The sequence below is a fragment of the Bactrocera oleae genome, chromosome 2 (assembly GCF_042242935.1).
Source record: "Bactrocera oleae isolate idBacOlea1 chromosome 2, idBacOlea1, whole genome shotgun sequence".
NCBI lineage: Eukaryota > Metazoa > Arthropoda > Insecta > Diptera > Tephritidae > Bactrocera > Bactrocera oleae.
In genome coordinates this window covers 90,768,817-90,788,038 of record NC_091536.1, presented here as the reverse complement: position 1 = coordinate 90,788,038, position 19,222 = coordinate 90,768,817, and the positions used below count along the sequence as shown (strand labels likewise).

Below are 19,222 nucleotides of genomic sequence, written 5' to 3'. Positions count from 1 at the left end.
TAGCTACATCTATTATATATACATATAATTAAATTAAATGAGTGAAGAGAGTATCATTTTCTATATGTTGTTTATGTTCGAACAATATGACAGTTTTAAAAACAAAATAATTTGATTTAAATTTAAGTAATATTCGTCCAGTTAAAAAGACTTGAGGGAGTTAAGCTTTACGAAAGATTTTGTAAAATATAATTTTGGTTTAAAAATCCGCGAATAGAACATTAACAATACTATAACTAATAATTAATTGAGAAAAGTTCGACTCAAGCTACTCTCCTATACGATCACCAATATATTTCATATAATATAGTTTTATATTGTAATAACAGCATTTAAATCAACGGTATTTAACTGAAATTTTTTGATTTAGATAGATGATATAGTAAAATTGTATGTAAGACGTTTGGAGGTTTGGTTAGCAGTATTTTTTACTTCAGATCTTTGGTAGCTCCTTTAATATTTTTCACCAATTACTGTTTTTTACTGCTACCTGAATATACCCTTTTTACATTAGTTCATTCATTCTCATTTTTACACTCTGAACAGGGTCTATCAACTTTGTCTTTGAACTTTGATCAGCCATATTCGTCTATCTGTTCGTCAGACCGCCTGTACATACGCGAACTATTCCACCACTTTTTAGATATCAATCAGAAATTTTACCTCCATCCTTTTTTCACCAAAAAGCTGCTCTTTGTCGGAACCGCCGATATCAGGCCACTATAGAATATAGCTGCCATACAAACAGATCGATTAATATCTCGTTTACATTTGACAAGATATCTCCACGAAATTTGACAATGCCAACACGACATTCTCCAAACACATTGTTTAGTGCGGATCTAGGCTTATAATATTATTCAAAGCAACGCTAGAATTCCAAAAGATATTTTTCTGTTCAAATGACTATATCATATTGCTGTCGTAAAAGCTGACCGATAAAAATCAAGATAAAGATCTTTTACTACCCTTTTATGTTATAAACAATGCAACTTTGAAGGTCATTATAGCTTCGGTGCATCAGAAGTTCACGTTTCTTCTTGTTTTCTTTACTTTCAAATTATTTTTCCAAACAATTTCAAACTTGTGACTTTTACCAAACTATATCTAAACATAAGCGCTTATGCGTATAATACCGTAATAAAAGCGAAATTTTTTGTAGGTCAAAGCCAAATTTATGGCATTTTAATTAGAAGTACGTGATTTTTGATGAAAACCGAGTATTAAAATTAATTAAAAACAAAACCAAATTATAATAAAGTTTTCTGTTAGTGAACGAAATTTTCGAAAGTCTCTTAACAATGCATGCTCCAAAGATAAAGAGCAAAACCGAAACGTTCGATTGTTGGGTTTTAATGTGTGCTTAAATAAAAACCCATAGAATAGATTGTAGCAAATATTTGCGTGCAAACAAAAAATGCCAAAATGGAATAAAGCCAAATGGATTGCACGCCTCTAAACGGCCCCTTTTGCTTGCTAATAAAATTTATGAGCCTAGAAAAGCGTGTGAAAAGCCTATTTAAGTAATAAATTGGTTTCAAACTTGCCGAAGAAGAAGTATGAGATCGCAAACAAAATAGCTGTTTGTATAATATTATATATACCATAAATATTGGTGTATGTATTTATATGTAAATAGCAGACGAAATATATGCTTGTTTGTAAATAGACGTAAATTCAAATGAAAAAGAAAGTATAAAAATTAAAATATCAATGCAAAACATGAGAAAAGACAAAACAAAGCAAAGGCAAAAAATTGAAAGTTTAGATACTTTGACACGCATAAAGAAATGAACACATACATATTTACATATGTTTAAACATGCATGTCACTCTTGTTCCTCAAAGAGAATATTTTAACAAATTTCTACCCGCATGCTAGTTGTTTTAGTATTCTAAAACATGAAACGCGAAAAAGAAATCAAATTAAAACAAAAATAAACGTTAACTTCGGCTGCATCGAAACTATAATACCCTTTACAGGTGCATTTTTAATAGCATAAAACGGTTTAAAAAGAACTTCATCTTGATTTTGATCGAACAGTTTGTATGGCAGCTATATGATATAATGGTCCGATCTAGAAAATTTCTTTTCATATTATAGCGTTGCCTTAGGAAATAATTTACGCTAAATTTCGTGAAGATATCTTGTCAAATAAAAAAGTTTTAAATACAAGGGCTTGATTTTGATCGATCAGTTTGTATGGCAACTATACCCTACATTGGTGCGATATCGGCGGTTACGACAAATGACCTGCTTTTTGGAGAACGTGTGCAAAATTTCAGAGCGATATCTCAAAAACTCAGTTTCTATATATATACATAGTTCGCTTATATACAGACGGATATGCCTAAATCGACTCAGTTCGTCACGCTGATCATTTATATATATATATTATACGTTCTCCGACGTTAAATTTTGGGTGTTAAAAACTTGGTAGCAAATTTAATATACCCTATTCAGGGTACAAAAATCACAAAAAGTCGCTAAAATGACAAGAGAATCACGAATTCTGCGAACGTCGCAATGCAGTGTCTCTATGAATAGCCAGCAGAAATGGTCAAAACGACAAATGGCAATCGAAAGCGTCATAAAATAACGCTAAAGCGCTGACTGTGTGTGTGAGTGTGTATGTAAATATGTGTGCGGCTTCAAATGTTTTGGGGGAAACATATGTTAAACTGGCTAATTTCTGGTTTATTATTGTTATTGTTGTTGTTGTAGTTTTCAGCATGTTATTTGTTGTATTTGTTTTGGTAATTGGCTCTTTGGTTGCTTTGTTGTAGTTTTTGTATTTTTTGTGACTCCGTAGGTGCTGGCAACTATTTAAATAGACTTGCAGCTCCAAGACCAGCTGGTCATGTGGTTTACTGACTTTAACTTGTGCATATATTTCTTTTAAAGTGTATTTAATTTTTTATTTCACATTTTTGTGCATTTAACCAACTTTTAAGGTGGAAACAAGCTATTAGCGACTGCGACCGAGAAAAGTGAGAAGCACCGCAGAAACGGCTTAAATGCTAAAATATTCGTTAATATTTTTAATTTTATGTATTTCCATGTTTTGTAATGAAAAATCACTTTCACTTCAATTGCATGTTTGTATGTGTGTATGTGTGTGCTTCAGCTGACCATTGAAGCAAAAAGAAAATGCAATATTTTTTTCCATTTTTCATAGCTATTTTTAGCGCTCTTTTGTTATTTATAACTCCGATTTTCAGTTGTTAGCAACTTTTGTGCAGTTAACTAATATTTACTGCGCCCCTTTTGCCGTTGTTTGTGTACTAACTTTGCCTTGCAAAATTTTATAATACACTTAATTAAAAAAAAAATTTTTTTGTGCTTGTACAAGTTCGATTTATTGATTTAAAAAAATTTTTTTTTTCTGAACACAATTAACTTCATGCGAGTTCTATGATATCATTGTATTTGTATTACAACTTCCGCCTTATTATATGTTTTGTTGCCCCGAACGCACGCACGCAAAGTGGCTACTAAATGAAGCTACTCACTGTCGCATTCGGAGAAGTGTCACTGTCAGAGCTTCATCACTCGATATTCGCATAGAATTGGTCTTGACGCTCGAATAATAATTTAAATACAATTTTGTGTACAAAACAACCACATATTTTTAGTAACTAAATACATTCATTTGAGCTGGGAAGCTGCAATTAATATGTCCACTCCAGCGTGGAGAGAGCGTGAGCGTCTTGTTGTTGCTGTTAACTGTTCGTGCGCGAGGTCACCTCTTCACCTTTGGTGGCGAAAAGGTTAATTCAATAAAGTATTCAAGCGCATATAATACCTAACATATGTATGTACATTTATGATGAACACTGCACTGAAGTTGGAAACTAGTCAAAAAATCAACAGATGTATACCCTTATATTATATAGGAAAATCTGAAACTACCAAACCAGCTGTTTGGTCTTAAATTGATCTAGCAACATTTTGTCTATTTTGAACTAGTATGATACTAGTGTTAGTAGTGGTTAAGGTTGAGTTTTGGTAAATATTTAATACATTTTGATATTTTCCTATCTTTTGCTATACAATTAGTAGTTAGGTTGTCTATTTACCAATTTCCAAGGCAAAATGAAAATCACCTCTTAAATGTTATTGTTCAGCACTAGAGTATGTTTTATGATGAAGCGGCTAGAGGAGATTTAAAACTTCTTTCTATAATAAAAAGTAAATACACTTAAAGCCCATATTTTATATTTATCTTCGAATTCCCCTAAGCTGCCTCAGACCATTTAGCTCCTTCAAGGGTTGTTTGAAGCAATGGATCCTAGAGGAGCACCTCAGGTCTTTGAACACTACTAACACAGGGCATACCAAAAAGTTACTTTGGGTAGTGTTGATGGTGGAAAGACGAAAAAGCTTCCACTTCAAGGCAAAAGAGAACTAAGTAATATTGTTCAGGTCCCCACAGGGCACCTTTAAGATTCCACCTTCACAAAATTGGAAAGGTGTATAAAACGGAATGCAGAGCATGTTTTTTACTCTGAATAGGTTATATTACGGACTGTAATTAATTAGTCTCTCATTTTAAGAGATATGGACGTGGAATTTTGCACACGTCCTTTCACTATAGCATATAGCTGCCATACAAACTGAACGATCAAAACCTAGTTCCTGTATGGGAAACTTCTTTAAGCTATTATAAAGCTATTAGATGATTTACCCCACCCAATTTCGTCTGCAATTCTATTTCGAATATAATTTTTTAAAACAAAATTTATTTTCACAGATTTTCACGAATTGTTGCGGTTTCAAAAGATTTACATTACACAGTTTAAAAGATGTTAAACGGTTTGAAAACCTAGAATTTTTCCCTAATAACCGGATTTATTACATTGTTCAAAAAATAAAGAAATTCTTTCTAGAAAATGATTTTGAACTATAGCACTGAACTTTAAAAACCAACGTTTTTCGACTTCTAAAACATAATAATATGTTTTCAAGATACCTCAATTCTCATGAATTGACCAAACGTTAACAAACTAATAAAGTTATTTTAAATTAAAAATATGCTTTAATATGTTATAGGAGTTCTAACAGCACATTGTTCGATTGCGATTCATGCGGTTAGCTTGAACATCTTAACGGTTGTCACCTACATCAGCTGTTTGAAAGATGATGACATAGAATCATCACAACAAATCCTCCTCGCATGTCCCGCTTTTGCTAAATCAACGCAAAAACACCTCGGATCTCATATTCTTAGACATCCAGGAGAAAATCGAAAATAGAAAAAATACTTAAGTAGATATGTGATAGGTTCAGGGCATTTTGCCGATATCTAATATCCAACTACAGGAGTTTTTTCATTTGGCTTTTCAAAGACTAAACACACAGTCCCCCCGATATGCTAAGGGACCTAACCTAACCTAGCATCTCTCGTACTACAAACGGCCGGTTTTACTCGCAATTTCTATTAATTTATTGTCTATAGCATATATCTAATATTTCCAGTATTTTTTTTTCACTTTCAAATTGTTTAAGAAAAATGAATGAATATCTTGGACACATTTTGTTTTTAAAGATTTTGTTTTGTAATACATCTTTATTATTTATTGCTTTTAAAATAATTTTTGCTATACATTTTAAGCTTATTCTGATTAAGCAAAAACGAAAATTACTTTGCTGAAATGCTTTCCGCTTGACTGTAATCGAAGTATGTTCAAGTGTAACACTACCAAAATGTTAGCAAAAGGATAGATGAATACTGTCTATATGGTAGCTATAACACCAAATCGAGTTAAGCGCATTTCAAAATTTATTAACCAAACTGTAGAAATGAATATGGCGTAATTGTAATGCTGGTGCACACAATAAGCGAGTACAAAACGAAAACAACAAAAATTTGAGTGAAGGGAAGTGAGGAAATGACGCGTGGTTGGCTAATCGACCTAGTGAATAGGAAATGCAAGCGTAACGACGAAATATCGCGTGTGTGCGGCGCTTGAAAAGGCTAAATAAATTAAAGTTATTTTTCATACTTTTGTTAATTTAAAGCGCATATATACGTAATATTTAGGTACATATATGAGATTTTTTATATGTACATATATATATGCATTTGCGTTGCAAAAGAAGTAAATAATCTATGAAAATAATGAAATTAATAAACCGAAAAGTTTGCTAGCCAGAATAAACTTGATTGGGGTCTTTGCGCCAGCTCAAGGAAAAACACCATATACCATGCAATGCTAAGCTGTACGTAGATAAAGTAGGCAAAAATTAAGGCGTCAAATAAAAAAGTGCCAAAAACAACATATTGCTTTATGCAAGAAGTAAATAGATAAAAGGAGACAACATTAAATTAAAACTGCCCACAATATATTAACTGCCTACAGCGATGGTGATAAATTATGTCAGGCAAGCGTAAGAGAGCTTAAAAATAAAGAACTTATTAAAGCGCAAACGAATCAAATGACAAAAGTAAATAAATAAAAAATATTGGTTTTTGGCTTTGTTTTTGCTTTTTTAAAAATAGAAAATACAGCTTTGCGAGTTCAAAGCCCGCCTACGCCCACTAAAATCGAAACACTGCAGCTGCTACAAATATTGTAAATTTAAAACGGCGAATGGTGTGTATTTGTGTGAAGAAAAGTAATGCTTTGACTCAACCGAGAATTGACCGCTAATCGGTTGTGTCGGGATGCGAACGCAGAACTGCCGCAGACTATTAAGCGGCGCAGTTGTTGTATTTCTTTTTGGTTTATTCTGTTAGTTTTTCGCTTATAACCATAAACACGTATGTATGTGTGTGCGTTTGTGTGCAATATAATTTATAAACCTTTTTGGCCCGTAAGCACTCAAAGAGACACGCTTAATTTGGGAACAGTTAATTGACCTTGATTGCGTTTGAACGCGCGCAGTTTTTCGTTTTGTTTTAGTTTTTTTCGGTGCGGTGCGCAATAGTGGGCCATGAAGGTGTATGTGTCGCTGTGACTCTTAATTGTGTAAATAGGAAAAGCTTGCGCTTACAACTATTGTAGAGAATGCGCTTGGTTGGTGGTGGCTTTGAAGTACGTAAATGCAGCTGCAGCTACAAAAGGGAGATATGTATATATATAAAAAGTACATTATAAAAGTGAAAGCATCAAATAGCTACGAATTTTCTATTGCGCGCTTATGTAACACAGTTATTGACCTTTTCAATATTTATCAGCAATTAATTGCTAGCCCTAAGTAACGCGCGTAGCGATCGCAGCTGTATCAGATAAATAGAGCTGTTTTGAGCGAAAGTCAACAAATACGGCGACGCGTTCCTCGCCGTCAACTTTTGTATGACACAACGCTTTTGAAAAACTCAAAACAAAAAAAAACTCCGAAAACCCAAGCCAATAAAAGTGAATTGCATATAAGAAAATTGTAATTATGTTTTCACACATTTCACGGCTAACTAATGAACATTTTTATAGAGAAAATGAGTAAATCATAAATAAACATATAAAATGAAAATAAATGTGCGCTTACCGCCTGACATATTCAAGCGCTTGCGCGCATCACGCTTGGAGTAAAGGAAATGCTGCAAACCCAAACTAGCGCTGGACTTCTTCGCGCTCAAGGATGCACTGGCGCGACTCGCCAAGCTCGGCGAACGATAACGCGCGCTCTTCGCGCTACCACCGGAGCTATAATTGAGTGCGCCTTGCGATTTGGTGAGCGGCGTCGATGTGGCTACTGTAGTTTGTGCAGCGCTGGCGCTTACATTCGTCGCAGCTGTTGCGCCTATACTTGTAGTGGGTAGACGTGGCAGTGAGTTGGTGCTGGCCACTTGCGTAACACCGGTTAGGCTACGCGGTAATGTTGAACGCGCACCGAATGTGTCCTCATCTGAGGAATCCGATTCGTAGATGGCATCTGGCACGCTCGAGCGTCGCACATCCTTGCAATCATTAGAGGTAACCCAGGGTTTAGCCGGTGATGCCTCCAGTTCTTGATGCCTTTCATCGCCGCCACCGATACTACCGCACGAGCGCACACGATCTAGTTGCTCGCGACTCATACTCTTGTGGTTGAACAACAGATCACCTGCCGAACGACGCTTTGCAACGGCCAAAGCGGACGCAGACGATGAGTTGTCACGATCGAGTTGACTGAGTTTCGTTCTGGAATCGCCATTAGCCAGTAATGCCGATTCAAAACTACCGCGCCACGAGAAACGTTCATAATCGCTGGCGACGCCACACTCCTCGCCGGCGGTGTCACTGACACCGCTGCTCGATTGATGGTGGTGTGGACGTGTTGCACCTGTACTGCTACCGCTTACGCTGCTACATGCTGCCGATGTCGAGGCTGAGTCGAGCAGTAGATCGTGTGATTTGCTACGTGCGAGATTGTTTGCTTCGTCCTGTAGCGCTTTGTTTGATTTCATTTGATGTGACAGATGATGCGATTGGTGTAGGTGGTGTTGATACGACAAATGTTGTTGCGTTGTATGATGTGTGTTGCGCGTCGATTTTGCTTGATCGCCACTCTCCGAAGGGCTTTCTTCTTCATCTTCCGTGGTAGTAATGGATATTTTTGCTTGTAGTCGTTTGTGGTGGTTACGTTGTGGCGCAATTGGTGAATTGGTGCCGTGTGAATCATTACCACTATTTACCTCGTGCATGAGTGCGACAAGCCTTGTGCCGATGTGTTGCATTACCTTGGCGAACAGCTGTGGAGAACGTTCTACGCTTTGTGTGCTTCCGGTTGAAATTTGATCTTCTTCCACAGTGCGCTTTGTGTCGACGTCCTCTGTGCTAACTGGAGGCAGCTCAACCGTGGCTTGTGTTGTAGTTGTATTATTCGCATTTCCTACAGCTATTTTTGAGAATGACGCTACTAGTTTCTGATATACCAGTGCTGTGTCCGGATTCAGTCCATGCGTGTCTACCTCAAGTAGACCACCGTCTCCACGATCGCCTTCCTCATCTATTTCAAATTTGTTTATAATTTGCTGACAGCTTGCCGAGATTTGCTCCTTTAATTCGCCTTTACGACGATTGCTGCCTTCGAGATCGGAGCTGGTATAATCTGAAGAGTCGCATGAGTCGGACCATGTATCCTCACTGCTCAAGTATTCGACGATTTCACGTACCTGTTCGTCATTTATGCCAGGCACTGTTTTCATCAGGCGTGTAAGCTCATTCTCGAAGTATGCTAATTGTGGTCTTGTCTTCATGCGTCGCACAGAAATAGGTGTGGTTTGATTGGGTGTTGTACCCTTTGAATTATTCGCAGAACCATAGTTTTGCTGCGCATTGGCAGTGGCGACCACAAGTGTTTTGAAAAACTGACGCATCTTTGACATCATCAAGTTGGTCTCTTCATCCGAGCTCCAGTTGTTGAAACTATCCTTTCGTACCAAACTTGCATTGGCTGTGGGTGGCAGTGGTGGCTTGAGTATAAGCCCATCTGGTTGCAGGGTTGTTGTTGAGTCATTCGGTGTTGTTATACGCACCTCGGGTAAAACGATAGTTGAACTGGTGGCGTTTAGTGGCGATTCTTTGACCTCTTCTATCTGTTCCAGCGCTGTGGGCGATTTAGAACGTACTGCCGCGCTGGTCGTTGGCAATTCGGTTTCGGGAGATTTAAGCAGATCATCATTGCTTCCTACAAAACCGCTATCACGGCTATGATGTTGTTGTTTTTTCGCTTGTGCGCTGCTAATTGAGCCGGGTGTGGGCGTGCGACATTCAGCATTTGCCCCACCTGATTTACTAGCATCCTCGGCAGAGTCATGTAGCTTCTTCTCATCCAAAGAGTCATGACGCTTACGCACTTGCTTCTTACGTTTTATCGTATCCGAAGAATTGCTCTCGAACGCCTTCTCGCCACCACTGCTTACATGCAGCACAGTGTCATCGAATGCTTCCGATTCGGAAGAGTCTAATAGATCGCTGGCAGTGGATGGCATAAGACTCGGCTCGAGTGAGTCAGCAGGCAAGGATTGCGAATCGACCAGCAGATTGTCCAATGAGGAATTATGTGAACGTGGTGTGCCACGTGCACGTACCAAACGTTTACGCCGCTGACTGGGACTAGGGTGTCCTTCACTATCACTGCCCACGCTACCACTTTCGTCGGATTCATTTTTCTCGCTTGCGCTGAAACCCATAAAACCAGAAAGAAAGTACTTCTCCAAACGCGATGATGCGAGCTCTGCGGCGCTATTACTATCATTTGCATTCTCTTCTGGTACACCAAGCGAATCTAGGCCTTCCGAGCATTCACTGCTCACTTCAGATGCTGTGTCGTCGCCACGCGTGTCAATCGAGCTCATCACTTTGCCGTCACCCAGATCGAAGAAGAAATACTTTTCCAAATCGGAAGCCGACAAGCGATTATGATGATTGATGGTACGTTGTCTGCGTCGCTCTAGCTCATCCAACTCCTCACCGCAATCTTCAGCGCCACGCAATGAGGCGACTTCACTTTCTTCACAACTCTCCTCCACTATCGTATGTAAAGTGAAATCAATAGTAGAACGATGATAGCCACGCAATTCCTCTTCGCGATCGATAAACATGCCATTCGCCGTAACGGTGTCTTCGCCACTTAAATCCTCCGAATCGGATGCAGTTGGTGTCGTGTCATCACCAAAATCTTCATCACCACGATGACTGATTTCCTCTACCCACGAGTCATCGTCCGCCAGACCATCTTCCAAGCAAACAGCTTTCGTTTTTGAGTTATCCTCATTATCTAGAAAATCTGCATCGTCGTCTGCACCGGCTCTACTGCTGCGACCGCTGCCACGGCCATTCGAAAGATTGTCGAAATCTTCCTCTTCCGAATCACCGTAGATAATCTTCTGATCGCGTAGCAAATCCACAGTATTTACGGGAAAATGTGCCTGTTCACTGGCGTTTATGTCGTAAGACAACGTCACCTTACTATTATTGTTGTTGTTGTTAATCGTATTGCGAACAGCTGGCGATGACACATACAGCAGGGAGGAGGACGAGGAGGAAGGCGCTTTCAGTGAGTCATCAGCGCTATCTACTCTATTGTTATTAGTACTGCTGGCGTTTCTTGCGGCTATGCTGTGCACATCGCTGAAACTTGTTCTTTGTTGTGTAGAACCTGCGGGGGAACTACTAACGTGATTTGCATGACTGCTATTACTGTTCAGCGCGTTTGCTTCATAACCACTCAAACGTATAATGCTACCACCATTCGCACTGCTACCAACACAATCAGCGCCATCCATACCAACACCACCAAGTCGATTCTCGTGTGTTTGTATGGCTTGTTTTACGCGTGTAGCCGCAGATTCTATTGTCGTTATTGTTGTTGTGGTAGTAGTGGTTGCTGTGTTGTTGTTGCCCACATGCGCTTTGTCCACAAATGCAACGCTGGCATTGCTGTTGGCCAGCAGTTCATTGTCGCTACCGATTTGTCCGTTGTCTTTTGTAATCATGATTAAACTGCGATATTTGGCCGAAAGTGAAGTAGAGGGACTCGCGGCTGTAGGTGAAGAATTGGCGTTGAATTTCGTGCGCGTAGTGGGTGCGGCCGCGTCACCAAAAATACTATCGAATTGTTTGCTACCACTAAAGGTTTCGTTGTTGACACTGAAATAGGGTGCGTATGTGGTGTGTACAGCTCCTGCGCCTGCAGTTGTTTCTACCGCTCCAACGTCGCGTTCAGCGTATTCCAATCGAGCGCTTGATGACGTTATAATGGGCGCTTGCTTTTGCTGTTCTTTTGAAACGTTTACGCGCTCGTATTCGTCGTCGTCGTATGTGCTTTCTGCTTGACCCGCGCGCCCGTCGTAACCGCGTTCACGTACACGCTCACGCTCGTAACCTTTTTCGTTAGCGTTTTCTATTATTTGGCTTTTCACTACCACCACTTTGGCGTTAACTTTATGATTGGCTTTTGTAACACTTTTATCGTTGTTGCTGTTGTTGCTATTATTCTCAATTATGCCTGATTTTTGTTGATTTTCGTTGTCTTCGTCGTTTGCACTTTGCGCCGCTTCGCACTTTTCCACACCTAAAACACACGCGCTTACACTATTACTACCAACTTTTGTGTTGATATTATTATTTGATTTATTTTGCACTATCTCCGCTTCGAGCGATTTATCTTCTTCACATTGATTGCTGTCGTTTTCTTCGTTTTGTGCTTGTGCACTTTGCTTGTCGCGAATTTGTAAAATTGCACTGCCACTTTGTGTAGAATCTAACAAAACAACACCGTTATTATCAAACTCACTATCACCAGCACCGTCACCGTCGTTGCGGTCTTTCGCGTTTAACATTTCATTTTCAACTAAACACAACGAGTTGGCCAAAACACTAGCGGACGCTGCGCGTACGACTTCCACGGCCGCTGTCGCTCGGTCCGAACACGTCGACACGATGTTAGCCACTTCATTGACGGTATTGTCGGCGTTGTTGTTGTTGGTGGATTTAGTGACATTTCCATGTTCGTGCTCTTCAAAGTTGTGAATTATTGCTGTTGATGTTGGTATCTCGTCTGGCGCGTCACTCACCCCGCTCTCACAAACACGCTGACGCTCTTGTGCCGTTTCAATAATTTGCAATCTTATCTCTTCAGCTACCTGCGCGCACTCTTTCGCTTCCAGTGTTGGATGCCAAGCCACTGCTGCAGTTGACTGTGCTGCCGCGCCGTCGTTCAGCATTTGTGTAGCTCGGTAAACAATTTGCTCAGGTGTTTTATGCTTTTGCTCGTCGGTGTCTGCAAGTGCACTTGTGGTGCTTGTTGTTGCTGTTGTTATGTTATTAGTTGTAGTTGCTGGCATACTCGTTGGCTCTAGCGAGTCCATAAAGCAGCCGGAGAGCGATTGCGGCGGCGCTAGTTCATTAGTCGTTTTGCACGCTTCGCTGAATCTTCCCAGCCATGCTGGTCGCTGGAGTGGCTGTAAGTACTCTTCTTCGCTTTCGTCATCTACTACTGCTTTTTCTTCACCTTTATCTTTTACTATGTTTTCTTTGTGTTTGTATTCTATATTAGCACACTGCTCAGCTGTTCGGCTCGTACCTGTACCTGTTTTCTGTTTTTGCAGCTCGTTCGCGCTTAGTGTTGTTGGCCTTTTATTTGGCGGCAGCACCCCGTCGTCCAGCGGCTCATTTACATGCGCTTCTTCAATTTTATTATCTCTTTGAAGTGCCTTTTGTAGCTGCTTGGTAGTTGTTGATATTTTCTTGTTTTGCTTTTCTTTTAAGTTTGCCGTTTGTGTGCTATTATCTTCGCCTTCTTTGTTTTCATCACAAACAACAATGCGATTATCGTCTTTCGGCACCGTAGTATTGTCAGCGTTTTGTTGTTGTTGTTTTTGTTCTTCTGCTTCCATTTCAGTCACATTCAGTGTTTCTTTTTCAATAGAATCAAATGCGTGCTTCTCGGAAGTCTGGCGCTCTTTACCTGTTTCACCAACCTTAGAGGCAGTCAAGCGGTACGGCTCACATTCAACACCTTGGTCCGCCTTCATTGCCTTTTCTGCATTTTGTTGTTTTGCAGCTCGTTTTTGCTCAAGCACTTTTTCATTTTGATTTATTTCTGTATTTTCTTTCACCACTTTGGCGTATTCCTGTGCCGCGCTATCGTTGCGCACGCTGTTTGCTTTGTTGCTGCTCGCCTTTCCCACCACTTTGACCGCCTCGTCTACACTCAACATATTTACATTCGCTGCAAGTACTTCGTTGCCACCAATAATTGCTTCCCCCTTTGTTGTAGTCGCAATCTTTGTGTTGTTTGCTGTTGTTCTAGTTGTTTCTGTATATGTTGTAGTAGCACAACCTGTTTGCAAACTATTTTTAGTTTCATGCACAACCATATCGCACTCGTAATGCTGTTGGCGCTGTGCTCGCGTTTCGTCGCCGCGTGCAAAACCAACTGCTGTCAGTGGTCGCGCACCGCTCACCTCGTCGCCGCTAACACTGTACGCGTCCCTATTAGTTGCGTCATCATTGCAACCAGCAACAATGTTGCGCGCGTCATCGCTTTTGTGCGCTTCTGTATTGTTCTCCGTCGCGCCATTGTCGTCATCGCTTAAGCCGCGCTCAGGTGTCATCGTCGCTGTAGTAGGCGAAGAAGACTTTGAAATGCTATGCGACGTAATTGTAGTAGCGGATGTGTAATCCACCAGCGTTGCGCTACTTAGTGCGTCCTCAGCATTAGTGGCCAAAGACAGATGGTCTTTGTTGATTTCTTGTACGCCGCGTCGTAACTTTTGCAATTTTAGTTCGAGCTCGGAGTTCTGTTTTGTTAGCGTCAATAAGCGATTAACGTCGTTCGAAATGCTGTGCAATTCATCGCAGGCTTCTTGCGTGTCTATTTCCCAATCGTGTGCAGTTGTTGGTGCGCTTCTGCCAGCGCCATCAGCGTGCATCAGTGTTTCGTTAGTACCTTCAAAGCACTTGTTTGTTGTTGTAGTTGCGCTGGATTCAAACGAAATCGTTGGCGCATCTGTTTCATTATTTGTGTTTGTTATGGCATGTTTTGGCATTGCAACAGCTGTTTTGCTATCTAAATCTTTTTTAATTTCTACTTGATTTTTTGCTGCCATTGTTGTAAGATCTGCTTTTATTTTTGTTGTTTTTTCGTTTGTATCGGCGTGCGCTGTTGTTAATTGCTCTAATTGTTGCGTTATACGATCGCTTGATTTTCTGCATTGCATGTGGCTTTCTTCAGCGTTTTTGTTGCTTTCAGTGTTTTTGCCTATGTATTTGTGGCCGTTGGCGCTAGCCATGTCTGTCTCACTTGCCACTTTCTTGCTAACTGTGCCACCAATAGCGCGCGCTCTATTACTACTGCCCGACGCCGCCGCCGTGGTCTTTTTACGTTCACGTTCACGTTCGCGTTCAATCAGCGCTTGCCGCTCCGCCTCTTCGTCGTTCAACAGTCGCATCGCATGCAACACCACACCGCCATTACCGTTCGCTTCATTATCGGTTTCGCCGCCAACGACAATAATACAATTGGCAATCTCATCGGCCGAAGTTGCCACATATTTGCCAACAGCATGTCCGCGTTCACTTTTAACTGCATTGCACATACGATTATTAGCGGCAACATTATCATCATCATCATTGTCGCTTTGATACTCAGCATCATTATGCGCATTCCGTTCATTGTCGCTTGTGCTTGTATCATCACTCTCACTTTCATCCGTCATATGCCAGCCGCTGGCCGTTGCGCCCGCCTCCTCCTCACTAATGACCTTCACCGAATTCAAGACAATACCACAATCGGGGCGCTCTGTGTCTGTATCATTGTCGGATGAGTCTTCGAGATTGGCATCCGATGATTGTGAATCATTTTCGCTAGATGTTGAAACGCCACGTCGTCGTTGCGCCCGTGGCACACGATTCACTACGAATACTTTAGAGAAATGTTTGCTTTTGGGTCGTCTATCGGCTATAGTGCCAGTGTCATCAGTGTCGATCGACTCGGAAGAACTCGAACTATTGGTTGTTGTGTTTTCACTGCTCGTATTGGTATTCTGATCTTTCGTGGAAGTGGCGGAACTACGTGAATGTGTGCGTCTAACGCGCGCATATGGTTCACCAGCGGTGCTGGTCGCCAACACATCGCCATCCTCATCATCGTCCAAATGACTGACAATGAGCGCTTCGATACCCGCAACACTAGCGATGTCATAACTGCGCTGCACAGAGCGTCGCGCGCTGGACGCAGCTGCTGTGGCAGTAGAGGTGTGACTCTTTGACTTATATTCCTTTTTGTTATTGTCACTCAAATCTGTGTCTGTATCGCCACTATCTGCCGATTCGGCATCTGAAGACGAGAATACATTTTCACTTTGTAGATAGCCGCCTGCCGTTGTGGCATCGCTCTTCAATTTACCAATCGAAATCATGGCGCTATAGGATTTCGTTTGTTTGCCGCGTTTCTTTGAAATATTACTGTATTGCTGGAAGATTGCTTGTTGGTTTTCGAAAAGATTTTCCTCTTCCTTTAGTGGTATTAACAAAAGTAATTCGACATTTTCCTGCAGCTGTTCTGATCGTTCTGTTGTAGTTCTGGTCGCCTTCACTGCAGTCTTACAAGTGCCCGCTTTAGTGTTCAGACAATAACTAGTTTCAGCTACGCGCTGACGCTTGCTGCAAACTGCGCTGTTGGCAGCGCCTTGCTCAATTCCTTTCACGTCTTCAACGGCGCTGTTGGCGTCATGCACATAGTTAGTTGTCGCGCTGCCGCTGTGCGCTTTACCAACATCGCTATTTCCGCTCCGCGAAACAACCACCTTTTCCTCCGTGTCACCGTCGTCAGCGCTTATGCGCACAGTGTTATTTTTGCTACCAGTGGTGTTGTGGTTAGTCCAAGTGGTAGTCGTGGTGGTGGTGGAATTACTATAAGTGCTGGCGTCCACGCTGTTCGCCAAACGAGTTCTTGCCGCTACGTTATTGTTGTTGGCTACCTTAAGTTTATATTGATTTTGTTTGCCTGCTGTCGCTTTTTCTACTTCAACCGTGTGTCTACAGCATTGCGCCGCCGGACTTGTGCTTAAGCTTTGCACACCGTCGCTTAGCTCGTCGTCGTCATAGCAATACGGCGTCGCCGCTGCTTGTTCTGCTAAGCGATCGCTGCTCTGACTTCGGCTTCGCGCTGATGCTGCGTCCGATAGTCGCGCTGTCGAATTTACTTCAACGCCTGTGTCTTTTCTTGCTACACCTTTTGTTGTTCTTTGCAAGGCAATTGGTATGGTTGATGTTGGTTTTGTTGCTTTTACGACTTGTTTGGCGGCTAGCGCGTTGTTTTTTGTTTGTTTTATATTCTGGTCACTCCGTGACGACGACGATGACGATGACGATGATGACGACGACGCCTCATTCGCCTTTTCAACAAGCGCGCTGCTCCACTCTTTGTCTGTGTCACTATTAATATTAGTTTTATTTTTATGGTTTTTGCTATTGCTCTTATTGTTGTTGTTGCTGTTGTTCTTGTATTGTTGTTGTTGGCGCACTATGTTTGCTGTGCGTATGGCAGTACAAGTTTTAACATAGCCGCTGTTTGTTTCGTCGCGGCCTACCTGTCCGCCTGCAAGTTTTTCTTGCAAATGCGCAAACTCGTTTGGCTCCACAGTTTTTTCAGCTGTTTTTAATGATAACCTTTGCTGTTGTTGCCGTTGTTGTTTGTTGTTTTCTGGGAAACGATGACTAGCGTTATTAGTAGATGTGCAACTATTTGCTAATAACTGCCATTCAGCGGCGGCTATATCCTCTTCTATGCCCTCAGCGTCCTCAGTGCTCTCAAAGTTGCTGTGCTTATCAACTGATGCGTTCGCGGAAACTTCGATATCAACGTTTTTTTGTTGTAAAAGCTGCTGCTGCTTATCGGTATTTCGCGCTCGACTCAGTACTTTTTTATAATCACTATAGTGAGTTGTTGTTGCTCTTGTTGTGCGCTGACCATCTACAAATGTGGGCGTTTCATTTTCAAGTGTTTCACACGCGTTCACTTCAGCAAAAACGTGTTGATCCGTCTCACTGAATACACGACTCGAACGCGTCGACGGTTTTGTTGCTACTAATATTGGTGATTCGCGCAAACTAAACGCCAACTGTTCGCCGCATTTAGTTTCAATACTGGTGTAGTTGTTGCCGTTGTTTGTGTTGGTATAACTTTGTGTTTTGTTGGTTTCTTGACTGACAGCTGTGGACTGTTGCTGCACCATTAGTGTATTGGTGGCAGTATTGTTTGTGGTTTGTGAGCCAAAGTTGTTGTTATTATTTATATGTTGTTGTTGGTAAATAGTTTGCTGCTGCTGCTGCTGTAGGCTGTTTGCCGCAAACCGGCTCAAACTACCAAATTCACCCAAACCACTGCTGGTCAATGTTTCCAAACTGCCAGCTGTGGCAGTTGTGCCATACCCTGATGACGAACCCTGTGAGTACATGGAGGCGCTCAGTTCTGGCGTCGACGACTTGAAACCGGCGCGCGCGAGTCTTGCCTGCATACCCAACAAAGGCCCGCCACCACCTTCATCAACAGTTAGTTCACTAGATTTGCCGGCGCTCAGTTGTTGATAGGTTGCCGCATTCGAATAGGCTGCCACCACTGCCGCTGCAGCGGCTGCTTGTAAATTGGTGGCCGCTTCGTCGGTCTGCTGTGCCAAACCGGGACCTGCTGTGCACCAGAGCTTCTGCAGAGAGGCGCGCAATTGCTCATCTTTATCCATAATGTTAAGTATGTCTGAATGGCTGGCGGCATGCGTATTAGCTGCGCCCTTCAACAGTTCGTTGGGGTGCCAGCTGTGAAAGGCGGCCATGGGCACTGGTATCGGCACCGGCACTGGTATGGGCACATATTGCGGTTGTGGCTGCGGCGGTGCAGCAAGCGGCACTTGTGTAACGCCGCCACAGCTACAGACACCTAGTGGCGGTGTAGCTGAGCTCTCCTGTATTTGCTTGGCTGTGGCATGATGATGATGTCGATAGTGATGATGATGATGGTGATGCTTGCTTTCTTTGCCCACAAAACGCGTTTTGATGCGTGTCTTCACGCTCAACTGATGATGTTGCTGTTGCGGCTGCTGCTGTTGATGCTGACGACCAGTCGCATTGCCGTTTGGCGTGACGGCGGTTGGTGCACGCACAAAATAGCCATCGGAGCTGGTTTGTGAAGAACTTTCACCTTGCATGAGCAGCTCCTCATCGGTGCCGGTGTCACTTTCGCGTATGCGCGGACAATAGACAAGCGGTTTGCGGTAAAGTAGTGGCGATTCGGTGGGCGAGGCGGTGCTCTCGCTAGACTTGAAGTCACGCGTTATGGCGTTGCGACGCGTGACCAACGGCGAGGCGCATGGTGAGTAGATGATTTGTTTGGTTATGGAACCGCTGGTGCAAATCATTGATGGCTCAAAGTAATCCCAATCACAATCGTCTATGGTAATGCTGCTGTAATTGTGTGTGGATGAAGTGGTGGAACTGCTATCCTCGAACTCCTCATCCTTGCCGGAAGACGATGAGTCGGAGGAATTAATGAAGACGAGTTTAAATTCTTCAGCATCCACATTGTAGTGTTGGTGATTGAATGTTATCGATTTTAATTCCAATTCCGAAGAGGTTTCCATGTCGTAAACATCTGTGCGGATTGAAAGGAGCGTGGAAAGCGTTCAGTTGCAAGTATTTGTTGAATTTGCTTACAAAAGTAAGGTTTAGTTAGCCAAAGCCCGTGTTGTACGAGTGAGTAAATACATTGCCTTTACCGTTTTTTTTTTTTTTGTCA

General features: G+C 41.9%; 1 protein-coding gene across 3 annotated transcripts in view; it reads right to left on the bottom strand.

Annotated features, from left to right (window-relative positions):
• The window catches only part of btsz (bitesize), a 141,735-nt gene that overhangs the window by 15,106 nt on the left and 107,407 nt on the right, over positions 1-19,222 (bottom strand). For 2 of the 3 annotated variants that reach the window (XM_070105988.1, XM_070105989.1), the window contains one exon: positions 7,490-19,078. The exons of the other annotated variant lie outside the window; for it this stretch is intronic. In XM_070105988.1, the coding sequence (XP_069962089.1) occupies positions 7,490-19,078 (11,589 nt within the window). The remainder of the gene's footprint in view (positions 1-7,489; positions 19,079-19,222) is intronic. 3 annotated transcript variants of the gene reach the window in all.